The sequence below is a fragment of the Balaenoptera ricei genome, chromosome X (assembly GCF_028023285.1).
Source record: "Balaenoptera ricei isolate mBalRic1 chromosome X, mBalRic1.hap2, whole genome shotgun sequence".
NCBI lineage: Eukaryota > Metazoa > Chordata > Mammalia > Artiodactyla > Balaenopteridae > Balaenoptera > Balaenoptera ricei.
This window is the reverse complement of record NC_082660.1, coordinates 64,922,958-64,947,623: the sequence shown is the minus strand read 5'-3', so window position 1 is coordinate 64,947,623 and position 24,666 is coordinate 64,922,958. Positions and strand designations below refer to the sequence as shown.

General features: G+C 37.1%; 1 protein-coding gene across 4 annotated transcripts in view; it reads left to right on the top strand.

Annotated features, from left to right (window-relative positions):
- Positions 1-24,666, top strand: part of PHKA1 (phosphorylase kinase regulatory subunit alpha 1) — a 139,147-nt gene that overhangs the window by 24,886 nt on the left and 89,595 nt on the right. For 3 of the 4 annotated variants that reach the window (XM_059910136.1, XM_059910135.1, XM_059910134.1), the window contains exons 7-13: positions 12,727-12,825; positions 13,786-13,932; positions 14,910-14,963; positions 16,280-16,402; positions 20,243-20,338; positions 21,637-21,744; positions 23,183-23,261. In XM_059910136.1, the coding sequence (XP_059766119.1) occupies positions 12,727-12,825; positions 13,786-13,932; positions 14,910-14,963; positions 16,280-16,402; positions 20,243-20,338; positions 21,637-21,744; positions 23,183-23,261 (706 nt within the window). The remainder of the gene's footprint in view (positions 1-12,726; positions 12,826-13,785; positions 13,933-14,909; positions 14,964-16,279; positions 16,403-20,242; positions 20,339-21,636; positions 21,745-23,182; positions 23,262-24,666) is intronic. The other variant, XM_059910137.1, reaches the window with a different exon arrangement.

Genomic DNA, 24,666 nt, shown 5'->3' with positions numbered 1-24,666 from the left:
GGGATCGAACCTGAGTCCCCTGCATTGGCAGGCAGACTCCTATCCACTGCACCACCAGCGAAGTCCCTGCTTTCTCTTTCTATTTACACATACACATTATTTTTTTTGAACCAGTTGAGAGTAAATTGCAGACATGATCCCTCATGTCTCCTAAATACTTCAGAGTGAATTTCCTCAAAGACTGTCCCATAACCATGGTGCAATCATCAAAATCAGGAAATGAACACTGGCATTATACTACAACCTAATCCAAAGACCCCATTCAAATTTCTTTAATTGTCCCAATAATATCATTTATAGCAAAAAACAAAAACAAACAAAAAAACCCTTATGATCCAGGATCCAATCCAGGATAACATGTTACATTTAGTTGTAATGTCTCTTTGGGCTTCTTTAACCTGATAATACTTTAGACTTTACTCACCTTTTATGACCTTGGCATTTTTAAAGATTGTTTTATAGAATGTCCTTCAATTTGATTTTGTGTGATATTTCCTCATGATTTGATTCAAGCTATGCATTTTTGGCAAGAATACCACAGAGGTAAGATGTGTCCTCAGTACATAATCAGGAAGTACAAGATGTGGATTTGTCCCATTACTCTTCATGTTAAGTTTAATGGCTTCATTAAGGTGGTATCTGCCATATTTCTCTGCTGTAAATTTGCTTTTTTTCCCTCTTGTAGTGAATAAGTATTTTGTGCCTGGATGATATCTGCTTAACCCATTAGGTCTCAGTTTAGACATTTCTCCAGGGAAGCTTTCCAGAACTACCTGCTATCCCAAAGACTAAGTCAGTTCTGCCTCACAATTGAGGAACTACAAATAACTGATAAATACTTGAAAGAATATTCAAACTTATTAGCAAATTAATGCAACAGAATCACCATTTTTCTATCAAATTAGGGAAAATTTCTAAAATAATACCTGGTTTGCATTAAAAAAGGTTGTATCATACACTGCTGGTGATAGTTATATTGGTACAACTTGCATGAAAGCGAATTTAGCATTATGTCCTAAAGATTGTTTATATCCTCTACTTCAGGGAATTAATGCTTAGAAAATAACTCATTCTACTCTGTTTTTATGAGTTTGACTTTTTTAGGTTCCACATATGAGTTATATAATACAATATTTGTCTTCCTCTACCTGCTTATCTCACTTAGCATAATGCCCCCAAGATACATCCATATTGTCGCAAATGGTAGGTTTTCCTTCTTTCTTTTTTTTTTCTTTTTGAATTTTATTTATTTTTTTCTACAGCAGGTTCTTATTAGTTATCCATTTTATACATATTAGTGTATATATGTCAATCCCAATCTCCCAATTCATCACACCACCACCACCAGCCCCCACCACTTCCCCCCTTGGTGTCCATACTTCTCTTCTCTACATCTGTGTCTCTATTTCTGCCCTGCAAACTGGTTCATCTGTACCATTTTTCTAGGTTCCACATATATGCGTTAATAAACAAAAAAAATTTGTTTTTCTCTTTCTGACTTACTTCACTCTGAATGACAGTCTCTAGATCCATCCACGTCTCTACAAATGACCCAATTTCATTCCTTTTTATGGCTGAGTAATATTCCATTGTATATATGTACCACAACTTCTTTATCCATTCGCCTGTCGATGGGCATTTAGGTTGCTTCCATGACCTGGCTATTGTAAATAGTGCTGCAATGAACATTGGGGTGCATGTGTCTTTTTGAATTATGGTTTCTCTGGGTATATGCCCAGTACTGGGATTGCTGGATCATATGGTAATTCTATTTTTAGTTTTTTAAGGAACCTCCATACTGTTCTCCATAGTGGCTGTATCAACTTGCATTCCCACCAACAGTGCAAGAGGTTCCCGTTTCACCACACCCTCTCCAGCATTTCTTGTTTGCAGATTTTCTGATGATGCCCATTCTAATTGGTGTGAGCTGATACCTCATTGTAGTGTTGATTTGCATTCCTCTAATAATTAGTGATGTTGAGCAGCTTTTCATATGCTTCTTGGCCATCTGTATATCTTCTTTGGAGAAATGTCTATTTAGGTCTTCTGCCCATTTTTGGATTGGGTTGTTTGTCTTTTTAGTATTGAGCTGCATGAGCTGTTTATATATTTTGGAGATTAATTCTTTGTCCGTTGATTCGTTTACAAATATTTTCTCCCATTCTGAGGGTTGTCTTTCTGTCTTGTTTATGGTTTCCTTTGCTGTGCAAAAGCTTTTAAGTTTCATTAGGTCCCATTTGTTTGTTTTTATTTCCATTACTCTAGGAGGTAGATCAAAAAAGACCTTGCTGTGATTTATGTCAAAGAGTGTTCTTCCTACGTTTTCCTCTAAGAGTTTTATAGTGTCCGCTCTTACATTTAAGTCTCTACATTTCCTTTTTTTTCACACACACACACTGTATTTTTTTACAAGAGATAAATAAACTGACACCAAACATTGTAAATGGATGACCACAACAAAAGCAACAATGATTGCAATTACCAAACATGAAACACACTCATACTATGTCATAATATTGGCATTCAGTCCAGTAATCCTCCACTGTAACAGCTCCTTTACTTTGCAGTGAAAATTGATTTGTATATTTTTTGCCTCTGAGTCCTTGTGGGATTTTTTTTTAATTCAAACAGAAAGTCACAAAAATTATAATCATCCTCATCAGTTCACTCAGTCCCATGTACTTAATTTTTTTTTCATCTTGATCTTTTGTTAGCACTTTTATGAATTCATCAGTTTTCCATTAGAGTTCTGAAAATGCTTCTTCATTCAATTCAGCAGTACAGTCAGTTACCAGAAACCTGTACTTGTCAGAGTCTTTTCCATGAATTCCTTGAAGATGAAACCCTTTTATACGAACATTTTTGCAAAAGCATCAGTACACCCAGAACTCTCTGTAAATGACAGAAGACTTAAAAATGACCACGGTTAAAGATTTGTTGAAAGTTCATAATAATGCAATTGACAAGGAAATTTAGTTATTTCTGAGATATACACTTTAAAGTAATAACTAGAATTATGACTTATAACATTATACCAGAACATATAAGATTTTTAGAAATTTCATGTAATGTCTGTAACATTTATATGAACATATTTCCATACAAATAACCCAAAGAAAGTTTAGTATTAGTTGTTTTTGTTTGTTTGGTTGTTTGTTTTTTTTTAATACTGCAGGTTCTTATTAGTCATCAATTTTATACATATCAGTGTTTACATGTCAATCCCAATAGCCCAATTCAGCACACCACCATCCCCACCCCACCGCGGTTTTCCCCCCTTGGTGTCCATACGTTTGTTCTCCACATCTGTGAATCAACTTCTGCCCTGCAAACCGGCTCATCTGTACCATTTTTCTAGGTTCTACATACATGCGTTAATATACGATATTTGTCTTTCTCTTTCTGACTTACTTCACTCTGTATGACAGTCTCTAGATCCATCCACGTCTCAACAAATGACCCAATTTCATTCCTTTTTATGGCTGAGTAATATTCCACTGTATATACGTACCACATCTTCTTTATCCATTCCTCTGTCGATGGGTATTTAGGTTGCTTCCATGACCTGGCTATTGTAAATAGTGCTGCAATGAACATTGGGGTGCATGTGTCTTTTTTAATTATGGTTTTCTCTGGGTATATGCCCAGTAGTGGGATTGCTGGATCATATGGTAATTCTATTTTTAGTTTTTTAAGGAACCTCCATACTGTTTTCCATAGTGGCTGTATCAATTTACATTCCCACCAACAGTGCAAGAGGATTCCCTTTTCTCCACACCCTCTCCAGCATTTGTTGTTTGTAGATTTTCTGATGATGCCCATTCTAACTGGTGTGAGGTGATAACCTCATTGTAGTTTTGATTTGCATTCCTCTAATAAATAGTGATGTTGAGCAGCTTTTCATGTGCTTCTTGACCATCTGTATGTCTTCTTTGGAGAAATGTCTATTTAGGTCTTCTGCCCATTTTTGGATTGGGTTGTTTGTTTCTTTAATATTGAGCTGCATGAGCTGTTTATATATTTTGGAGATTAATCCTTTGTCCGTTGTTTCATTTGCAAATATTTTCGCCCATTCTGAGGGTTGTCTTTTCATCTTGTTTATGGCTTCCTTTGCTGTGCTAAAGCTTTGAAGTTTCATTAGGTCCCATTTGTTTATTTTTGTTTTTATTTCCATTACTCTAGGAGGAGGATCAAAAAAGATCTTGCTGTGATTTATGTCAAAGAGTGTTCTTCCTATGTTTTCCTCTAAGAGTTTTATAGTGTCCGGTCTTACATTTAGGTCTCTAATCCATTTTGAGTTTATTTTTGTGTATGGTGTTAGGGAGTGTTCTAATTTCATTCTTTTACATGTAGCTGTCCAGTTTTCCCAGCACCACTTATTGAAGAGACTGTCTTTTCTCCATTGTATATCCTTGCCTCCTTTGTCATAGATTAGTTGACCATAGGTGCGTGGGTTTATCTCTGGGCTTTCGATCCTGTTCCACTGATCTATATTTCTGTTTTTGTGCCAGTACCATACTGTCTTGATTACTGTAGCTTTGTAGTATAGTCTGAAGTCAGAGAGTCTGATTCCTCCAACTCCATTTTTTTCCCTCAAGACTGCTTTGACTATTCAGGGTCTTTTGGGTCTCCATACAAATTTTAAGATTTTTTGTTCTAGTTCTGTAAAAAATGCCATTGGTAATTTGAAAGGGATTGCATTGAATCTGTAGATTGCTTTGGGTAGTAGAGTCATTTTCACAATGTTGATTCTTCCAATCCAAGAACATGGTATATCTCTCCATCTGTTGGTATCATCTTTAATTTCTTTCATCAGTGTCTTATAGTTTCCTGCACACAGGTCTTTTGTCTCCCTAGGTAGGTTTATTCCTAGGTATTTTATTCTTTTTGTTGCAATGGTAAATGGGAGTGTTTCCTTAATTTCTCTTTCAGATTTTTCATCATTAGTGTATAGGAATGCCAGAGATTTCTGTGCATTAATTTTGTATCCTGCAACTTTACCAAATTCATTGATTAGCTCTAGTAGTTTTCTGGTGGCATCTTTAGGTTTCTCTATGTATAGTACCATGTCATCTGCAAACAGTGACAGTTTTACTTCTTCTTTTCCAATTTGTATTACTTTTATTTCTTTTTTCTCTGATTGCCGTAGCTAGTACTTCCAAAATTATGTTGAATAATAGTGGTTAGAGTGGTCATCCTTGTCTTGTTCCTGATCTTAGAGGAAATGCTTTCACTTTTTCACCATTGAGAATGATGTTTGCTGTGGGTTTGTCGTATATGGCCTTTATTATGTTCAGGTAGGTTCCCTTTATGCCCAGTTTCTGGAGAGTTTTTATCATAAATGGGTGTTGAATTTTGTCAAAAGCTTTTTCTGCATCTGTTGAGATGATCACATGGTTTTTATTCTTCAATATGTTAATATGGTGTATAACATTGATTGGTTTCGTATACTGAAGAATCCTTGCATCCCTGGGATAAACCCCACTTGATCATGGTGTATGATCCTTTTAATGTGTTGTTGGATTCTGTTTGCTAGTGTTTTGTTGAGGATTTTTGCATCTATATTCATCAGTGATATTGGTCTGTAATTTTCTTTGTTTGTAGTGTCTTTGTCTGGTTTTGGTATCAGGGTGATGGTGGCCTCATAGAATGTGTTTGGGAGTGTTCCTTCCTCTGCAATTTTTTGGAAGAATTTGAGAAAGATGGGTGTTAGCTCTTCTCTAAATGTTTGATAGAATTCACCTGTGAAGCCTTCTGGTCCTGGACTTTTGTGTGTTGGAAGATTTTAATCACAGTTTCAATTTCAGTGCTTGTGACTGGTCTGTTCATTTTTTCTATTTCTTCCTGGTTAAGTCTTGGAAGGTTATACCTTTCTAAGAATTTGTCCATTTCTTCCAGGTTGTCCATTTTATCGGCATAGAGTTGCTTGTAGTAGTCTCTTAGGATGCTTTGTATTTCTGCGGTGTCTGTTGTAACTTCTCCTTTTTCATTTCTACTTTTATGGATTTGAGTCCTTGCCCTCTTTTTCTTGATGAGTCTGGCTAATGGTTTATCAATTTTGCTTATCGTCTCAAAGAACCACACAGGTCTTTTGTGTCCTTAGGTAGGTTTATTCCTAGATATTTTATTCTTTTTTGTTGCAATGGTAAATGGGAGTGTTTTCTTAAGTTTACTTTCAGATTTTTCATCATTAGTGTATAGGAATGCAAGAGATTTCTGTGCATTAATTTTGTATCCTGCTACTTTACCAAATTCATTGATTAGCTCTAGTAGTTTTTGTTGACATCTTTAGGATTCTCTATGTATAGTATCATGTCATCTGCAAACAGTGACAGCTCTACTTCTTCTTTTCCGATTTGGATTCCTTTAATTTCTTTTTCTTCTCTGATTGCTGTGGCTAAAACTTCCAAAACTATGTTGAATAACAGTTGTGAGAGTGGGCGACCTTGTCTTGTTCCTCATCTTAGTGGAAATGGTTTCAGTTTTTCACCATTGAGGACGAGTTTGGCTGTGGGTTTGTCATATATGGCCTTTATTATGTTGAGGAAATTTCCCTCTATGCCTACTTTCTGCAGGGCTTTTATCATACATAGGTGTTGAATTTTGTTGAAAGCTTTCTCTGCATCTATTGAGATTATCATATGGTTTTTCTCCTTCAATTTGTTAATATGGTGTATCACGTTGATTGATTTGCGTATATTGAAGAATCCCTGCATTCCTGGAATAAACCCCACTTGATCATGGTGTATGATCCTTTTAATGTGCTGTTGGATTCTGTTTGCTAGTATTTTGTTGAGGATTTTTGCATCTATGTTCATCAGCGATATTGACCTGTATTTTTCTTTCTTTGTGACATCTTTGTCTGCTTTTGGTATCAGGGTGATGGTGGCCTCATAGAATGAGTTGGGGAGTGTTCATCCCTCTATAATGTTTTGGAAGAGTTTGAGAAGGATAGGTGTTAGCTCTTCTCTAAATGTTTGATAGAATTCGCCTGTGAGGCCATCTGGTCCTGGGCTTTTGTTTGTTGGAAGATTTTTAATCACAGTTTCAATTTCAGTGCTTGTGATTGGTCTGTTCGTATTTTCTATTTCTTCCTGGTTCAATCTTGGCAGGTTTTGCATTTCTAAGAATTTGTCCATTTCTTCCAGGTTGTCCTTTTTACTGGCGTAGAGTTACTTGTAGTAATCTCTCATGATCATTTGTATTTCTGCAGTGTCAGTTGTTACTTCTCCTTTTTCATTTCTAATTCTATTGATTTGAGTCTTCTCCCTTTTTTTCTTGATGAGTCTGGCTAATGGTTTATCAATTTTGTTTATCTTCTCAAAGAACCAGCTTTTAGTTTTATTGATCTTTGCTATTTTTTTCATTTTTTCTTTTTCATTTATTTCTGCTCTGATTTTAATGATTTCTTTCCTTCTACTAACTTTGGGCTTTGTTTGTTCTTCTTTCTCTAGTTCCTTTAGGTGGAAGGTTAGATTTTTTATTTGAGTTGTTTTTTGTTTGTTGAGGTAGGCTTGTATAGCTATAAACTTCCCTCTTAGAACTGCTTTTGTTTCACCCTGTAGGTTTTGGATCGTCGTGTTTTCGTTGTAATTTGTCTCTAGGTATTTTTTTATTTCCTCTTTGAGTTCTTCAGTTATCTCTTCGTTATTTAGTAATGTATTGTTTAGCCTCCATGTGTTTGTGTTTTTTACGTTTTTTCCCCTGTAGTTCATTTCTAATCTCATAGTGTTGTGTTCAGAAAAGATGCTTGATATGATTTCAATTTTCTTAAATTTACTGAGGCTTGATTTGTGACCCACGATGTGATCTGTCCTGGAGAATGTTCCATGTGCACTTGAGAAGAAAGTGTAATCTGCTGTTTTTGGATGGAATGTGCTATAAATATCAATTAAGTGTATCTGGTCTATTGTGTCATTTAAAGCTTGTGTTTCCTTATTAATTTTCTGTTTGGATGATCTTTCCATTGTTGTAAGTGAGATGTTAAAGTCCCCCACTATTATTGTGTTACTATTGATTTCCTGTTTTATAGCTGTTAGCAGTTGCCTTATGCATTGAAGTGCTTCTATGTTGGGTGCATATATATTCATAATTGTTATATCTTCTTCTTGGATTGATCCCTTGATCATTATGTAGTGTCCTTCCTAGTCTCTTGTAACATTCTTTATTTTAAAGTCTATTTTATCTGATATGAGTATTGCTACTCCATCTTCCTTTTGATTTTCATTTGTATGGAATATCTTTTTCCATCCCCTCACTTTCAGTCTGTATGTGTCCCTAGGTCTGAAGTGGGTCTCTTGTAGACAGCATATATATGGGTGTTGGTTTTGTATCCATTCAGCAGGCCTGTGTCTTTTGGTTGGAGCATTTAATCCATTCACGTTTAAGGCAATTATTGATATGTATGTTCCTGTGACCATTTTCTTAATTGTTTGGGTTTGTTTTTGTAGGTCCGTTCCTTCTCTTCTGTTTGCCACTTAGAGAAGTTCCTTTAGCTTTTTTTGTAGAGCTGGTTTGGTGGTGCTGAATTCTCTTAGCTTTTGCTTGTTTGTAAAGCTTTTGATTTCTCCATCTAATCTGAATGAGATCCTTGCCGGGTAGAGTAATCTTGGTTGTAGTTTCTTCCCTTTCATCACTTTAAATATATCATGCCACTCCTTTTTGGCTTGTAGTGTTTCTGCTGAGAAATCAGCTGTTAACCTTATGGGAGTTCCCTTTTAGGTTATTTGTAGTTTTTCCCTTGTTGCTTTCAGTAGTTTTTCTTTGTCTTATTTTTTGTCAGTTTGTTTACTATGTGTCACGGTGTGTTTTTCCTTGGGTTTATCCTGCCTGGGACTCTCTGTGCTTCCTGGACTTGGGTGGCTATTTCCCTTCCCATGTTATGGAAGTTTTCAACTATACTCTCTTCAAATATTTTCTCTGGTCCTTTCTCTCTCTCTTCTCCTTCTCGGACCCCTATAATGCGAATGTTGTTGTGTTTAATGTTGTCCCAGAGGTCTCTTAGGCTGTCTTCACTTCGTTTCATTCTTTTTTATTTATTCTGTTCCGCAGCAGTGAATTCCACCCTTCTGTCTTCCAGGTCACTTATCCGTTCTTCTGCCTCAGTTATTCTGCTATTGATTCCTTTTAGTGTATTTTTCATTTCAGTTACTGTATTGTTCGTCTGTTTGTTTGTTCTTTAATTCTTCAAGGTGTTTGTTCTTTAATTCTTCCAGGTCTTTGTTAAACATTTCTTGCATCTTCTCGATCTTTGCCTCCATTCTTTTTCCGGGGTCCTGGATCATCTTCACTATCATTATTCTGAATTCATTTTCTGGAAGGTTGTCTATCTCCCCTTCATTTAGTTGTTTTTCTGGAGTTTTATCTTGTTCCTTCATCTGGTGCAAAGTCCTCTGCCTTTTCATTTTGTCTATCTTTCTGTGAACGTGGTTTTTGTTCCACAGGCTGCAGGATTGTAGTTCTTCTTGCTTCTGCTGTCTGCCCTCTGGTGGATGAGGCTATCTAAGAGGCTTGTGCAAGCTTCCTGATGGGAGTGACTGGTGATGGGTAGAGCTGGGTGTTGCTCTGGAGGGCAGAGCTCAGTAGAACTTTAATCCGCTTGTCTGCTGATGGGTGGTGGTAGGTTCCCTCCCTGTTTGTTGTTTGGCCTGAGTCGACCCAACACTGGAGCCTACCTGGCTCTTTGGTGGGGCTAATAGCAGGCTCTGGGAGGGCTCACGCCAAGGAGTACTTCCCAGAAGTTCTGCTTCCAGTGTCATTGTCCCCGCAGTGAGCCACAGCCCCCCCCGCCTCTGCAGGAGACCCTCCAACACTAGCAGGTAGGTCTGGTTCAGTCTCCTATGGGGTCACTGCTCCTTCCCCTGGATCCCAATATGCACACTACTTTGTGTGTGCCCTCCAAGAGTGGAGTCTCTATTTCCCCCAGTCCTGTCAAAGTCCTGCAATCAAATCCCGCTAGCCTTCAAAGTCTGATTCTCTAGGAATTCCTCCTCCCATTGCCAGACCCCCAGGTTGGGAAGCCTGACGTGGGGCTCAGAACCTTCACTCCAGTGGGTGGACTTCTGTCGTATAAGTGTTATCCAGTCTGTGAGTCACCCACCCAGCAGTTATGGGATTTGATTTTATTGTGATTGCGCCCCTCCTGCTATCTCACTGTGGCTTCTCCTTTGTCTTTGGATGTGGGGTATCTTTTTTGGTGAGTTCCAGTGTCTTCCTGTCGATGATTGTTCAGCAGTTAGTTGTGATTCTGGTGCTCTTGCAAGAGGGAGTGAGCGCACGTCCTTCTACTCTACCATGTTGAACCAATCTCCTCCTTCTTTCTTATGGCTGAATGATATTCCATTATACACACACACACACACACAGAGGCAGGTGAGCACACACATACACCACATATTCTTTATCCATTCATCTGTTGACGGACACTTAGATTGTTTCCGTACATTGTGAATGATGCTGCAGTAAACATAGGAGTGCATATATTTCTTTGATATCCTGTTTTTGTTTCCTTTGGATATATACCCAAAAGTGAAATTGCTGGATCATATGGTAGTTCTAATTTAATTTTTTGAGTAACCTCCATACTTATTATTTTCCATAGTGGCTGAACCAACTTGCATTCCCCCCAACAGTGTACAAGGTTTGCTTTTATCCATGTCCTCACCCATACTTATCTTTTTTATGATAACTATTCTGACAGATGTGAGGTGATATTGCATTGTGGTTTTGACTTGCATTTCCCTGTTGATTAGTGATGTTGAGCATCTTTTCATGTACCTGTTGGCCATTTGTCTGTTCTCTTTGGAAAAAATGTCTATTCATTTCCTTTGCCCATTTTTTAATTGAATTATTTGGTTTTTTATTATTGAATTGTGTGAGTTCTTTATATATTTGGGATATAAACTTCTCATTATATATGTGGTTTGCAAATATTTTCTCCCATTTTGTAGGTTGCTTTTTCATCTTTTTGATTGTTTCTTTTGTTGTACAGAAGCTATTTATTTATTTATTTATTTATAAGCATCTTTATTGGAGTATAATTGCTTTACAATGGTGTGTTAGTTTCTGCTTTATAACAAAGTGAATCAGCTATACATATACATATATCCCCATATCTCCTCCCTCTTGCATCTCCCTTCCACCCTCCCTATCCCACCCCTCTAGGTGGTCACAAAGCACTGAGCTGATCTCCCTGTGCTATGTGGCTACTTCCCACTAGCTATTTTACATTTGGTAGTATATATAAGTCCATGCCACTCTCTCATTTCGTCCCAGCTTACCCTTCCGCCTCCCTGTGTCCTCAAGTCCCTTCTCTATGCAGAAGCTTTTTAGTTTGATGTAGTCCCCCTTATTGATTTTTGATTTTGTGCTTATACCTTTGGTGTCATATCTAAAAAATCATCGCCAAAACCAATGTGAAGGAGGAGTTTTGTGATATCCGGTCTTAATGTTTAATCCATTTTGAGTTAATTTTTGTGTGTGGTGTAAGATAGGGGTCCAATTTTATTGTTCTGTATGTGATTATCCAGTTTTCCCAAAACTGTTTGTTGAAGAGACTATCATTTTCCCATTGAGTGTTCCTGGCTCCTTTATCAAATATTAATTGACTGTAAATGCAGGGGTTTATTTCTGGGCTCTCTATTCTGTTTCATTGGTCTATGTGTCTGCTTTTATGCCTGTATCATACTATTTTAATTACTATACCTTTGTAGTATAGTTTGAAATCAGGAAGTGTGATGCCTTCAGCTTTGTTTTTCTTTCTCATAATAGCTTTGGCTATTTAGGGTCTTTTGTGATTCCATACAAATTTTAAGATTTTTTTTATTTCTGTGAAAAATGCCATTGGAATTTTTATACGGATTGCAGTGGATCTATAGATGACTTTGGGTAGTATAGACATTTTAGCAATATTAATTCTTCTGATCCATGAGCATGGGGGTATCTTTCCATTTGTTTTTGTCTTAAATTTCTGTCATCAAAGTATTGTAGTTTTCATTGTACAGATCTTTCACCTCTTTGGTTAAATTTATTCTTAAGTATTTTATTGCTTTTGATGCTGTTGTGAATGGGATAGTTTTCTTTATTTCTTTTTTAGATGTTTTGTTGTTAGTGTACAGAAAACACAATTGATTTCTGTATGTCGATTTTATATCCTGTAACTTTACTGAATTTGTTGATTAGTTCCAACAGTTTTTTGGTTGAGTCTTTAGGGTTTTCTATATATGAGATCATATCATCTTCAAATAATGACAGTTTTACTTCTTCATTTCTGATTTGGATGCCTTTTATTTCTTTGTCTTGCCCAGTTGCTTTAGCTAGGACTTCCAGTACTATGTTGAATAAGAGTGGTGAGAGTGGGCACCCTTGTCTTGCTTTAATCTTACAGGAAAACTTTCAATTTTTCACCACTGAGTAGAATGTTAGCTGTGGGTTTGTTGTATATGGCCTTTATTATGTTGAGGTATGTTCCTTCTATACCGAATTTGTTGAGGGGTTTTAATCATGAAAGTATGACTGCAACCTCCATCTCAAGTGTCTCTGGGACAATATGGGAGACCAAAAAAACCCTCAGAGGCCCCTGGGAATAAAGAATGTTATTGTATTTTCTGTTCTGCTGAACATATTTAAAATGATATCATGTTCATTGATATGATACCGGGGTAGAGGGAGAAGAAATATATGCATTTATAATGCTAAAGTTGTCCTTTCCTTCTTTGTTCCTCAAAGGCAGCCCTGGAGGCATTAGATGAACTGGACCTGTTTGGTGTGAAAGGTGGGCCCCAGTCAGTTATCCATGTCCTAGCTGATGAAGTACAACACTGCCAGGTAAGAGCATAATGGACAATGTTATAGAAAAATGTATTTTTACTCAGACTCAAATTTAGCATGAGCTTTAGAATAAGGAGAACTGAATGAGAGTACATAATCTGATTTATTACCATGTACCAAAAATGTCTTATCAAGCATCCTATAGAGATAAACCTGATACAGCATGAGCTATAACAGAGATCATAGTCCTGTTCTCTCACTCAACGTTATAAAGTGATCCTATCACAGTATCTGGAATTCTCCACTATTATCGTATCAAGGGTATATGAGCTCTGCTCCTGAGTATGTCCTTTTCTAAATATCCTAAGAGAACAAGAGGTGATCGATTTTGAGTGTTCTTCTTGATAGTGGCTCTGAAACTTTCTCTTGTCCCCGGTTGGCCCTCGGGTTAGATGTTTGGAGATTAGACTGTTTAAGTGGTAAATGCATATCTTCAGTTTTGTTTCGGATTACTCTGTGTATTGAAAGAGTAAGGTTCTTGTCATTGACAAGATGGCCTTTCTTGTCTTCTTCAAACCCTGATTAGGCACCCATGGTGTTCTAGTGAATACAATCTCACCTTCTAATTTTAAAAATGCAAAATTTTCCATGGAAAAGATAAATTTCAGGGATATAGGAGCTAAGCCTTCCACATCTTGCTTCCCAGCAGCTACATTTTATCTTTATGCTTAGATAGTTGCTAATGGAGCAACAGCATTATGGGTGAGATAATGATGTTAGAGTATTCTTTATCCATTAGCAGCTTCTTAAGAATCAGGATTAGGAAGCACTGAGAGCAGGATTAAGACAAGGGATGATTTATAGAAGTAGTTAGTCTTCTAAGCTTTCACTATTAAATCATTTTTAGATTTTCAACTGAATGATCCTCTTCAACATACATCTTTTGAAACTAAAGCTAATAATTTTATAATCCTGAGTTATTTACTAATGTGCCACATTTGACTTCCTTTCTTTTAGTCTATCCTTAATTCGATACTCCCCCGGGCTTCAACATCCAAAGAGGTTGATGCTAGTCTACTTTCAGTTATTTCCTTCCCAGCCTTTGCAGTAGAGGATAATCAGTTGGTGGAGCTCACAAAACAGGAAATAATCACTAAGCTTCAGGTATGTCCATATGTGCCTTTGTTTTCTTTAAGCTCTAACTTTAAGGCTAAATTAGTATCTTTGTGAGTCTTGAATATGACCTATGTTGGTGATTTAACCAAGTGATCAGGGTTAACATCACCAGTAATAAGATGTACTGACATCATTTACGCCCTGATACAGTGCACTGAGAAGCACACAGCACCTCCGTGATGTCCTTCCCAAGAATGCAGTACCTCAATCTAATCATGAGAAAACATCAGACAAAACCAAATCGAGAGGCATTCTACAAAGTAACTGACAAACACTCTGCAAAAATGTCAAGATGATGAAAAACAGGGAAGGACTGAGGAACCATCACAGATTAGAAGAGACTAAGGAAACATGCCAGCTAAATGCAGTGGTATCCTAAATTGGATACTGGAACAGAAAAAAAGCATTAGTGGAAAAACTGGTGAAATCCAAATAAGTTCTATACTTTGGTTAATAGTGTTGTACCAAGGTTAATTTTTTAGTTTTGGTAAATTTTCTGTGGTTATTTAAGATGTTAATATTAGGGGACAGTGGTTGAAGGATATACAGGGACTCTGTACTGTTTTGGGAACTCTTCTGTAAGTCTCAGATTATCTCAAAATTTTTAAACTGTGTTTTCTTTTTTAAAAAAAACTGTGGTCTCTTATGAATTGTGTGAGCAGGACCGCATAGATTAGTAATTGGGCTGTCACAGACTTATCCTATGGTGGAAAGCCATGGAGAAGATAAAATAAAAACACTGCTTTAGGGAAGAGCCTGCAACTTAGCCCTCGCTTGAAATCACATTGCTGAAATCACTTTCTGCTGCTGGACTGATATCAGGGTTTTTTAAAATTATTTTTTAAGTATCATGTCTCTATTGATGATAGGTTGGCACATGTAGCTGTTGCAAAGGATACATTTCTGATTAATTATATTGCTGTACCAGTGTTCATTCTTCTGGCTTCTTTCCTCTGCATTCCCAGGGTCGTTATGGTTGCTGTCGATTTCTACGAGATGGATATAAAACTCCTAAAGAGGTAGGTTTGTTTTCCCCAAAATGAGTCCAAGGTAGAATGGTCACTACTGCAGCCTCATTCAGAGAAAATACTTACCTCATTGATGGTACTTCAAATAATCACTAAATAGGGTAACGATAACTGATGTTTGCTACCTTTGTTAGGATTAATTGCCAGGTTTTGCTTGTGAGCCCTTCTGGATTAAATAAAATAGAGGAAGGTGTAGTCCTTCCACCTCTTGAAGTTGGTTAGTTTCAGGAAAGAGCTCCTGATGGATGCTTAAATCAGTGGATGGAAGTTTATGCAGAAACAGAATATTTACATTGTCTCAAAATATTCCCCCCTAAATATTTAATTATTACAAAGGGAAAAATCTTTCTGTCAGTAGATCCTTTTGGATCCCTTCCACCTTTTGCAGTTGGTTAGTTCTAAACAGTACTTGATTTTGAAAAGTTAACTTCCTTTTGTTCCACTTGTCAAAAGTTCTCCTTGGAAATATCCATGGAGAAAATTTAGTATTATTAAAAGGGAATGAATGGTCGGTAACCACTTTCATTGACAATGTAAACATCGTTTAAGTCTCAGGTTTGCTGGTTGAGAGCCATTATAATTTTTTTAAATTACCGAGCTCAAACTCTTCTGGTTTACTTCTGTCTTCCATTTTATTCTTTAAGCCTTTTGACTTCTGCCTCTACCAATCTATTAAAATTGTGCTCTGAAATATCATCATAATCTCCTAAGTAAGCAATCCAGTAGCCTTTTCTCAGTCCTTATTCTCTTTGACTTCTCTATAGTACATCACTATTACCTACCCCTACATTTTCTTGAAATTCTTTTCCTATTTTAACTTCCACAACTCTACACCATCCTAATTTTTCTCCTCTTTCTGTCCTCCCTCACCAAACTCAGGGTTTACCAAGATTCTGTTCTTGGGCTGCTTGTTCGTTATATATAGGTACTACATCCATAATTTGTGATTCGTGTGTCACCTCTATAAGGATGATTCCCAAACCCTCATCTCTTGCTGTCCTTCTGAACATTTCTATTTGTATGTTCTGCTGCTACCTCAAACTTAACAAGTACAAAACCAAACTCAGCCTTATTACAAATTAGTCTCACTTCCTCATACACCTGCCTGTAGTATCATTATTATCCCAGTTCTGCTAGTTAGAATCACATGACAAAAGTACTTGCTAAAGGAGGGGAGTGTGTATGTGCTCTGTCTTCTCTGAAACAAACTATCAGTGGTGAAAGGCTGTGTTGTAAGACCTCTGAACTAAAGATATAGTCTGACCTTGGAGTGATAAGACAGACTTTGTTTATTGTGTTTTTACCAGGATCCCAATCGTCTGTACTATGAACCAGCTGAGCTGAAGTTATTTGAAAACATTGAGTGTGAATGGCCATTGTTCTGGACATACTTTATCCTTGATGGGGTATTTAGTGGGAATGCAGAACAGGTAATGCACTGGGGAAAGAGCTTTTTAGCAGATTGTTATTATGTCTTCCTCTTTCAGTTAATGACTGTGCTGACCCTGTGTCCAAATGGAAGTCTTCCCTAATAGGGAGGAGACAGAGTTGTCTTCTAGAGACTAGTAGTTGAGGGTGCATGTTAAGAGTTAGAAGACCTGGATATTGCTATCACTCAGACTTGACTTTTAATAAATATAGAAAGCAGAATAGCAAGTCCTGTATACTTGCCTTAGTCATCAGAGGTACTTGAATTTACCTCCTGACTTTGTATGTCTTTTTTTTTTTTAATAAATCTTGGAAATGATATTCTGACTTCAGCAAAAACAAAACAACAACCCACTTATACCCTGTCCTCACCCCCCAAAATATAGTCATCATTGCTTTTTGAGCTACATGAATAAAGTAGTTTAGAAACCATTGTTGGAAAACTGTGACTGGACAATTTAATCAAGTTAGTTTAATGTCAGGCATTCTGCAAATTGGCTATGTTCTGAACTTGGACATAAATCCAACACATTTGGAAGTCATTTATACTTGGCTACATAAATACAGTTTTGTGTAATTTGAATACTTTGGCCAATAGTAATCTGTAACTGCCAATATGAGTTTAAATAATAGGGTTACACCAAAGTTTCAGGGGCACAAAGTGCTGTTTTACTCTAAGCTTTATATAGAGCATCCTTATTTGCGCAAGAAATAAGATAAGCAATAATAGAGATACCTGCCCTATTTTGAGCACCCTATTTTTTTTAAACCAAACTTTTAAAAAATATTTATTATTTATTTATTTATTCATTTTGGCTGCTCTGGGTCTTAGTTGCAGCACGCAGGATCTTCATTGCGGCATGTTTAGTTGGTGGCATGCGGGCTTCTTAGTTGCGGCATGCGGGCTTCAGCATGCAGATTCTTGGTTGCGTCATGCATGTGGGATCTAGTTCCCCGACCAGAGATCGTAACTGGGGCCCCTGCATTGGGAGCATGGAGTCTTACCCACTGGACCACCAGGGAAGTCCCTTGACCACCCTATTTTGATTCTACCATTTTTCTCAGTCCTTCTCAAATTCCACAAAATTGTTTCTCAAAAACTGTGCTTGCTCAAAGAAAGATTTATTTATTAAATGTGCCAACTAAGTACAAAGCATATTCAGGTTTTTTGAACTCTCAGGGGAGAAAAAGGACCTGGAAGGCCTGGATTCTTTTTTATTCTTTTTTTTTTCCTGGCTTTGCTGCTGACCACTGAGTAGTCCAAGTACTGTCATTGACTTCTTCAGTTTCGCTGTACAGACATACCCCAGAGATACGCAGGTTCAGTTCCAGAGCAGCACAAATATTGCAAATATCTCAATAAAGCAAGTCATATGAAATTTTTTGGATTCCCAGTGCATATAAAAGTTATGTTTACACTACATTCTGTTAAGTGTGCAATAGCAGTATGTCTAAAAAAACAATGTACATACCTTAGTTAAAAATACTTTATTGCTGAAAAATGCTAACCATCATCTGAGCCTTCCATGGGTCATAATCTTTTTGCTGGTACATGCTTTGAAATACTTCGAGAATTCCCAGAAATGTGACACAGAGACACAAAATGAGCAAATGCTGTTGGAAAAATGGTGCCAGTAGACTTGCTCAATACAAGGTTGCTGCAAACCTTCAATTTGTAAAACAAAAACAAAAACAAACAAACAAAAAAAACGCAGTATCTGTGAAGCACAATAAAGCAAAGTGCAATAAAACAAGGTATGCCTGTACATATGATGAGAATAGTTTTTCTCTCTTCATTGAAGAAGTGGAAAGCCCTAAAATTCTTTGAATTTCACAGATGAAGACATGTGATAAGTGCACGGTACAGTCAGTTTGGCTATAATGAGACACATAGATGTTCCCTAAAAATCACCATGCTCTGCATATTTGAGAAGTATAAACTATAGGGCTTATGGGAAAATGTGGTTGGGGAAAACACTTAAAAAGTTTGTCAGAAATACATACAAAATGATAGGAACCTAATAAAAACAGTACCACAGATAGGCATTAATGGCTTTAAAACATTCATTCATTCCTCTTTCAAAAATTATATTCTGAGAAAATTATTTCAAGGGTGGCATACATTTAGATACAATGCTGCTCATCACTGTTACATTCATACAAATTAAGTCTGGTGGTAATTGAAATGTTCAACAAGAACGAAATGTTAAATTAGAGATCATGTGTATAAAATAATATGCTGCTATTAAAATGTGTATTAAAATTTAATATCATTGTTAAAAATTTGGATTAACTGTTTTGTTTCATACTTCAAATATAATTTTATTTTAGTGTTCGGTTTTCTCATAATTGAAAAAAAACAGTGCCACAGCTTTATACATGTTAAATGGTTAAGAAATATATAAATACCACAAAGATATGGCACTTGTACATTGAAAAACACCTGAAGTTTTCTTGTGGATATGTGCAACCATGTTCCTACCACCTCACTTGCAGGGCTCCCGTGCTCACCACCCTACATGCCAGAGGAAGAGAGGAAAAGAGAGATAGCATAAGAGAAAATAAAAAAAAAGAATATCAAACAGAGAGGAAGAATAAAAAAATAGGGCAAGGAGGGAATAGAAGGGGAAATTAAATAGAAGGGAAGGCACAGAGCCATGCAGCCAAGTCGGCCATGAGAAGAGAGCAGCCCGGGAGTGGTAGGAGAGTTATCTGAAATCGGATGGAAAGTTGTAACACCACATGTGGATGGGTTGTGGTTCATGGTTCTGAGGTGTGTGCATGTGTGTGTGTTGTGTATTCTTACACGGCTCAGTTCAGCTGAGTGCCTTCTCAGGTTGAAATTGTGCGTAAGCAGATGTGAAATTCATGTTATGCTCAAATTGTTCTCTAATATATCAAATGCACTGGAACAAATTTGTGTTTTCAAAACAACTATCATAGCAGAACTGACTATATATTTTTTCCACCATAAATTATAGTGGGTTTTTTTTTTGCTTTTTATTTATTACTAATCTACAGCAAATTGTTAAGCAAAAAAATGTAAACTTGATCATAATAGAAACTTAATTTGACAGGGAAAATACAGTTTTAAAAGCAATTACATGTAAAGTCAAGAAGCTCTACTCAGTGTAGTACACAGTGGGTAGAAGCATGCACGTGGAGGCAGGCTGAGTCGGGCTCAAATCTGGGCTCATCCTTGCACTCGCTGTATGATCTTTCAGAAGCTCATAACCTCCTTGAGCCTTAATTTCCCTGTAAAAAGGCTTTAATTACACACACCTGGATGGTTATTAAAATTAAATGCATTCATCAGCAGAACAGGAATAAAGATGCAGACGTAGAGAATGGACTTGAGGACATGGAGAGGGGGAAGGGTAAGCTGGGATGAAGTGAGAGAGTGGCATGGACATATATACACTACCAAATGTAAACTAGGTAGCTAGTGGGAGGCAGCCACATAGCACAGGGAGATCAGCTCGGTGCTTTGTGACCACCTAGAGGGTTGGGATAGGGAGGGTGGGAGGGACACGCAGGAGGGAGAGGATATGAGGATATATGTATACATATAGCTGATTCACTTTGTTATACAACAGAAACTAACACAACATTGTAAAGCAATTATACTCCAATAAAGATGTTAAAAAAAATTAAATGCGTTAAAAGTATGCAAAACTCCTAGCATAGTATCTGGCCTCCATCAGCATTTAGTAAATACTACTTCCCTTTCTTTCCTTTCACTAGGTGAATATACCCCAATAGGACCTTCTTTGGCTACAACCCTCCCCTAGATCCCCAAAGGGAACTCTATGAATTTTGTTCCCCTTTTCTTTTCTCTACAGGTTCAAGAATACAGAGAGGCTCTTGAAGCAGTCCTCATCAAAGGCAAAAATGGAGTCCCACTTCTGCCAGAGCTGTACAGTGTTCCTCCTGACAAGGTAAGCTGGACGGTGCCATAACATGGAGCTGGGAGAAGAGGAGCAGTACCTCAAAAGGACTGCCTTATTTGAGTCAAATAATTTTTAATCTTCTGATTTTAATGTTCTAAAGTCTTTCTTTAGGTATAGAACAATTAAAATATGATTTTATTCCTTTGAAAGTATATTTATAAAGCAGACTCAGTTATGGCACTGTTGCGGGGCAAGGCGAGGGCAAGATCAAATCTTACAGAGGTAGTTTCACGGGTGTATGTTTGTCCTCAAACTCATCAAGATGCATATGTTAAATATGTATGGCCTTTCTATATGTCAGCCAAACCTCAATTTAAAAAAATAAATAAGTTGTTCAGAGATTGATTTTTTAAAAAATCAAACTTTAAGGTTGAGAATGATATGGAGATCAGTAGGCCGAACTAGAGTAATGTTCTGTGTGAACTCTCAGTATTTGATAATTTCTGCTTTGAGGCTAGTCATCTGGGATTAATTGAGTAGATCAGGCTTGGAGAATTAAGTATGTCTCCATTTTCTCAAAATGCCAGTTGAGATTACCATTGTTCCTCTTCTCCATTGCAAAAGAGCATTAGCCGGGGGAGAGATGCAATCTTCCATGCTGGTGGGGATGAGTGGACTAAGCTCCTAGCAACATCAGCAGCATAACCTGAGAGCTTGTTAGAAATGCAGATTTCAGGCCTTCCCCCACATCTACTCAGTAAGAATATGCCATTGGACAAGATCCTCAGGTGGTGTGTCCATGTACAGTTAGAGGAGCACTGCCCTAGACTGTCATCATAGTGCTTGACTTTTCAGTGCATTGCATATGTGACTGTTTTATAGAGTATGAATCACAATCCAGACTCGGGCTTTTTGTTGTCTAGTATTTTAAACCTTCTATTCTTTTTTTTAAATTTATTTATTTATTTATTTTTGGCTGTGTTGGGTCTTCATTGCTGCGTGCAGGCTTTCTCTAGTAGTTGTGGTGAGCGGGGGCTACTCTTTGTTGCAGTGTGCAGGCTTCTCATTGCGGTGGCTTCTCTTGTGGAGCACAGGCTCTAGGAGCACGAGCTTCAGTAGTTGCGGCACACGGACTCAGTAGTTGTGGCTCACTGGCTCTTGAGTGCAGGCTCAGTAGTTGTGGCACACGGGCTTAGTTGCTCCATGGCATGTGGGATCTTCCTGGACCAGGTCTTGAACCCATGTCCCCTGCATTGGCAGGTGGATTCTTAACCACTGCACCATTAGGGAAGCCCTAAACCTTCTATTCTTTTCCTTTATCTCTTTATCTTTTTTTTTTTTTTTAGGTTGATGAAGAATATCAAAATCCTCACACTGTGGACCGAGTCCCCATGGGCAAGCTGCCTCATATGTGGGGTCAGTCTCTATACATCTTAGGAAGCTTGATGGCAGAGGTAAGGGGAAACTTCAAGGCTCTTCCATTTTTCTGCTTTAGTCACCATAACAATCAGATTTGTGAGTAGCTCATTATATCTGAAGGATATATCTTTTGCCTTTTGTATTCTGCCTTAATTACAGATTTTCCTCCAGATTCTTAGAGTGAGAGCATGGCCAATCCTTGGCAAAAATCTTTCCCCCTGGCAACCATGTCCGTCATGCTTGCCCAGGGGTTCCTACCTTGGTACTGTGCTTGAAGTTGCTCTGGGATCAGACCGTAGATAGTTCCTTTTCAAAACTCCCCCTAGTGCCTGTCTGGTGACTGCGAATGCAATTGTGCTTGGATAGTAATGACTTATAATGGATTTAAGTGCTAACTTTTCCAAGCAACATAATGTTTCATTCTTTAATTAAATAAACTGATAATTTTAGGTACCATGACAAGTGTTTGGGCGCATCATAGTTTTTTGTTTGTTGATAAGGGGCCCTTTAAATGTTCCTTATATTAAACTCTGTTGAGACAGCTCTTAATGAAGCACTTGGGAATTTCTTACATTATGCCAGCTTATTTGTGACATTTTGAACCATAAGAAGGGTTCCCTTTCTCAAAGTTTTCCAGTTTTACTGACAAATCTATTTCCCCATTATAGGTTATTATATAAGGTAAGCTATAACCCAGGCTCCTAGAGGATCTAGGGTGGGACTTAGCTTTCCTTTCTGAGCCAGACTCTTGGACCTGTTTATGTATAACTGTTTACTTTCTGGCACTGTTTTTATTTGTTTTGTTTTGTTTGTCCCAGTTTTATTGAGATGTAATTGACATATCACTATGAGTTTCAGGTGTACAGCATAAAGTTTATCTTTAGTTGACATTATTATAAATGTAGCAATAATGGGCAGAATGATTTGTTTGAAATAATCCTTACCTGGTGACTTTCTCATTCAACTAGAATAAATTAATGCTATGAAAAAATGAGGAGATGAATGGTATTCTTAAGGGCTAAGTGGGTGAGTTCATCATATTTCATCAAAGACAGAAACTCAAGTCAAAAGATATCTGCTAAGCAGAAATCATAGCAAGCATATGAGTAAATATGAAAGCAACAGGACTAATGACTTAAATTATTGATTAGAAGCATTGTGATCTGATTGTCTAATCATGTGCATCCAGAGAAAGTGGAGGTATAACTAGAAAACTTTCTGTTTATCTTTTATACCCCATCTATTTCCAAAAAAATAATTTGTGGCAGCCACTAGAAATTAACTCCAGATAAAATTAATTTGGATGTGAATTCAGGAGTTCAAACATTTTCATACAGTAAAGGTATTTGTTTCCTTTCCATACATGCCTCTCACATGTTATGGTACGGGGTTTTGGCACTGGTATGTTGTTTCTCCTCAAATATTAGCTCTTTTGGAGATATAATAATCTGTCTTTTTACGGTTTTTCTTTAGGGATTTTTAGCTCCTGGAGAAATTGATCCCCTGAATCGCAGGTTTTCTACTGTACCAAAGCCAGATGTTGTGGTTCAAGGTATGTATTCTTATTCCCAGCAGCAGAAATTTTACATTAAAGGTCTGGTTTGGGCCAGTAAATGATGACTTTATTCTTTATGATGTATTTTGTTAGGCTTCAAAATGTATAGTATAAACTTGGCTCTGTTTGGTTTCAAGATTTCTGTTAATCTTAATCATGAACAAATGCTTAACAAAGGATGTTATCTGATTCTCTTAATACTTCTTATTTCTGGAAACTCTTTTCTTTTCACCATGATGATATTATAGCCTTCTAATTATCTCTGCTTTTGTTCTGAGCGTTCCTTCTGTGCTTTTTCTGCTAGCACTTCTTTCTTCTCATATCCTCCTAATGGTTGTGTACTTAGTCTTTACTCTTGTCTTTCTGTATTTACACCCTGCATGTGTTTGCTAGGGCTGCCTCCTCCATAATGAATTTGCTTCCATGGCTCCAACTATTACCTCTTTAGAGAGTACTCCAAATCTTTATTTTTTGTTCCTAGTAATCAACTTAAATTTTGAGGTTATCTACTCTATGGAAAACACTGGGCTAAGCTGTATAAACATTTTAGGAAGTCTAGTCCCAATATATATACACAACATTTTCATCACTTATACTTCAAATGCAAAACTGACCTTTTTTTGTCTCCATCCTATTCTTTTACCTCTCCCAAGAAAAGCAAATCTTGTCACCTTCCTTAACTCTCTCAGTGACATCACTATTATGCTACTCTCCTAGGGTAGAAAACTCCAGGTGATTTTTGACTCCCCAGAAACACTATCCAATGTGGTACTAGGTCCTCCTGAGAAGCTCCTCTGAAATGTCTCCATTTCAACCCCAACCTCCATTGGAGTTGATTCTATATAGAAAATAATCCTTAGTATTTTCTAAACCTTCTTATACTTGGCATCCTATGTGGTAGGATAGGATAAAGGTAGTCATAAAGGTAGTCTTTGCTTATCAATGTACAGGCATATTTCATTTTATTGTGCTTCACTTTATTGTGCTTTGCAGATATTGTGTTTTTTACAAATTGAAGGTCTGTGGCAACCTTGTGTCAAGCAAGTCTATTGGCACCATTTTTCCAAGAGCATTTGCTTACTTCGTGTCTCTGTCACACTTTATAATTCTAGCAATACTTCAAGCTTTTTCATTATTATTATATTTGTTATAGTAATCTGTGATCAGTGATCTTTGATGTTACTACTATGACTCGTTGAAGGCTCAGATGATGGTTAGCATTTTTTAATAATAAAGTATTTTTAATTGAGGCATTTACATTGTCTTTTTGGATACAATGCTGTTGCACACTTAACAGACTAAAGTATAGTGTAAACATAACTCTTTTCATTTGGTTTTATTTATTTATTTTTTAATTGAGGTATAGTTAATTTACAGTGTTGTGTTAGTTTCAAATGTACAG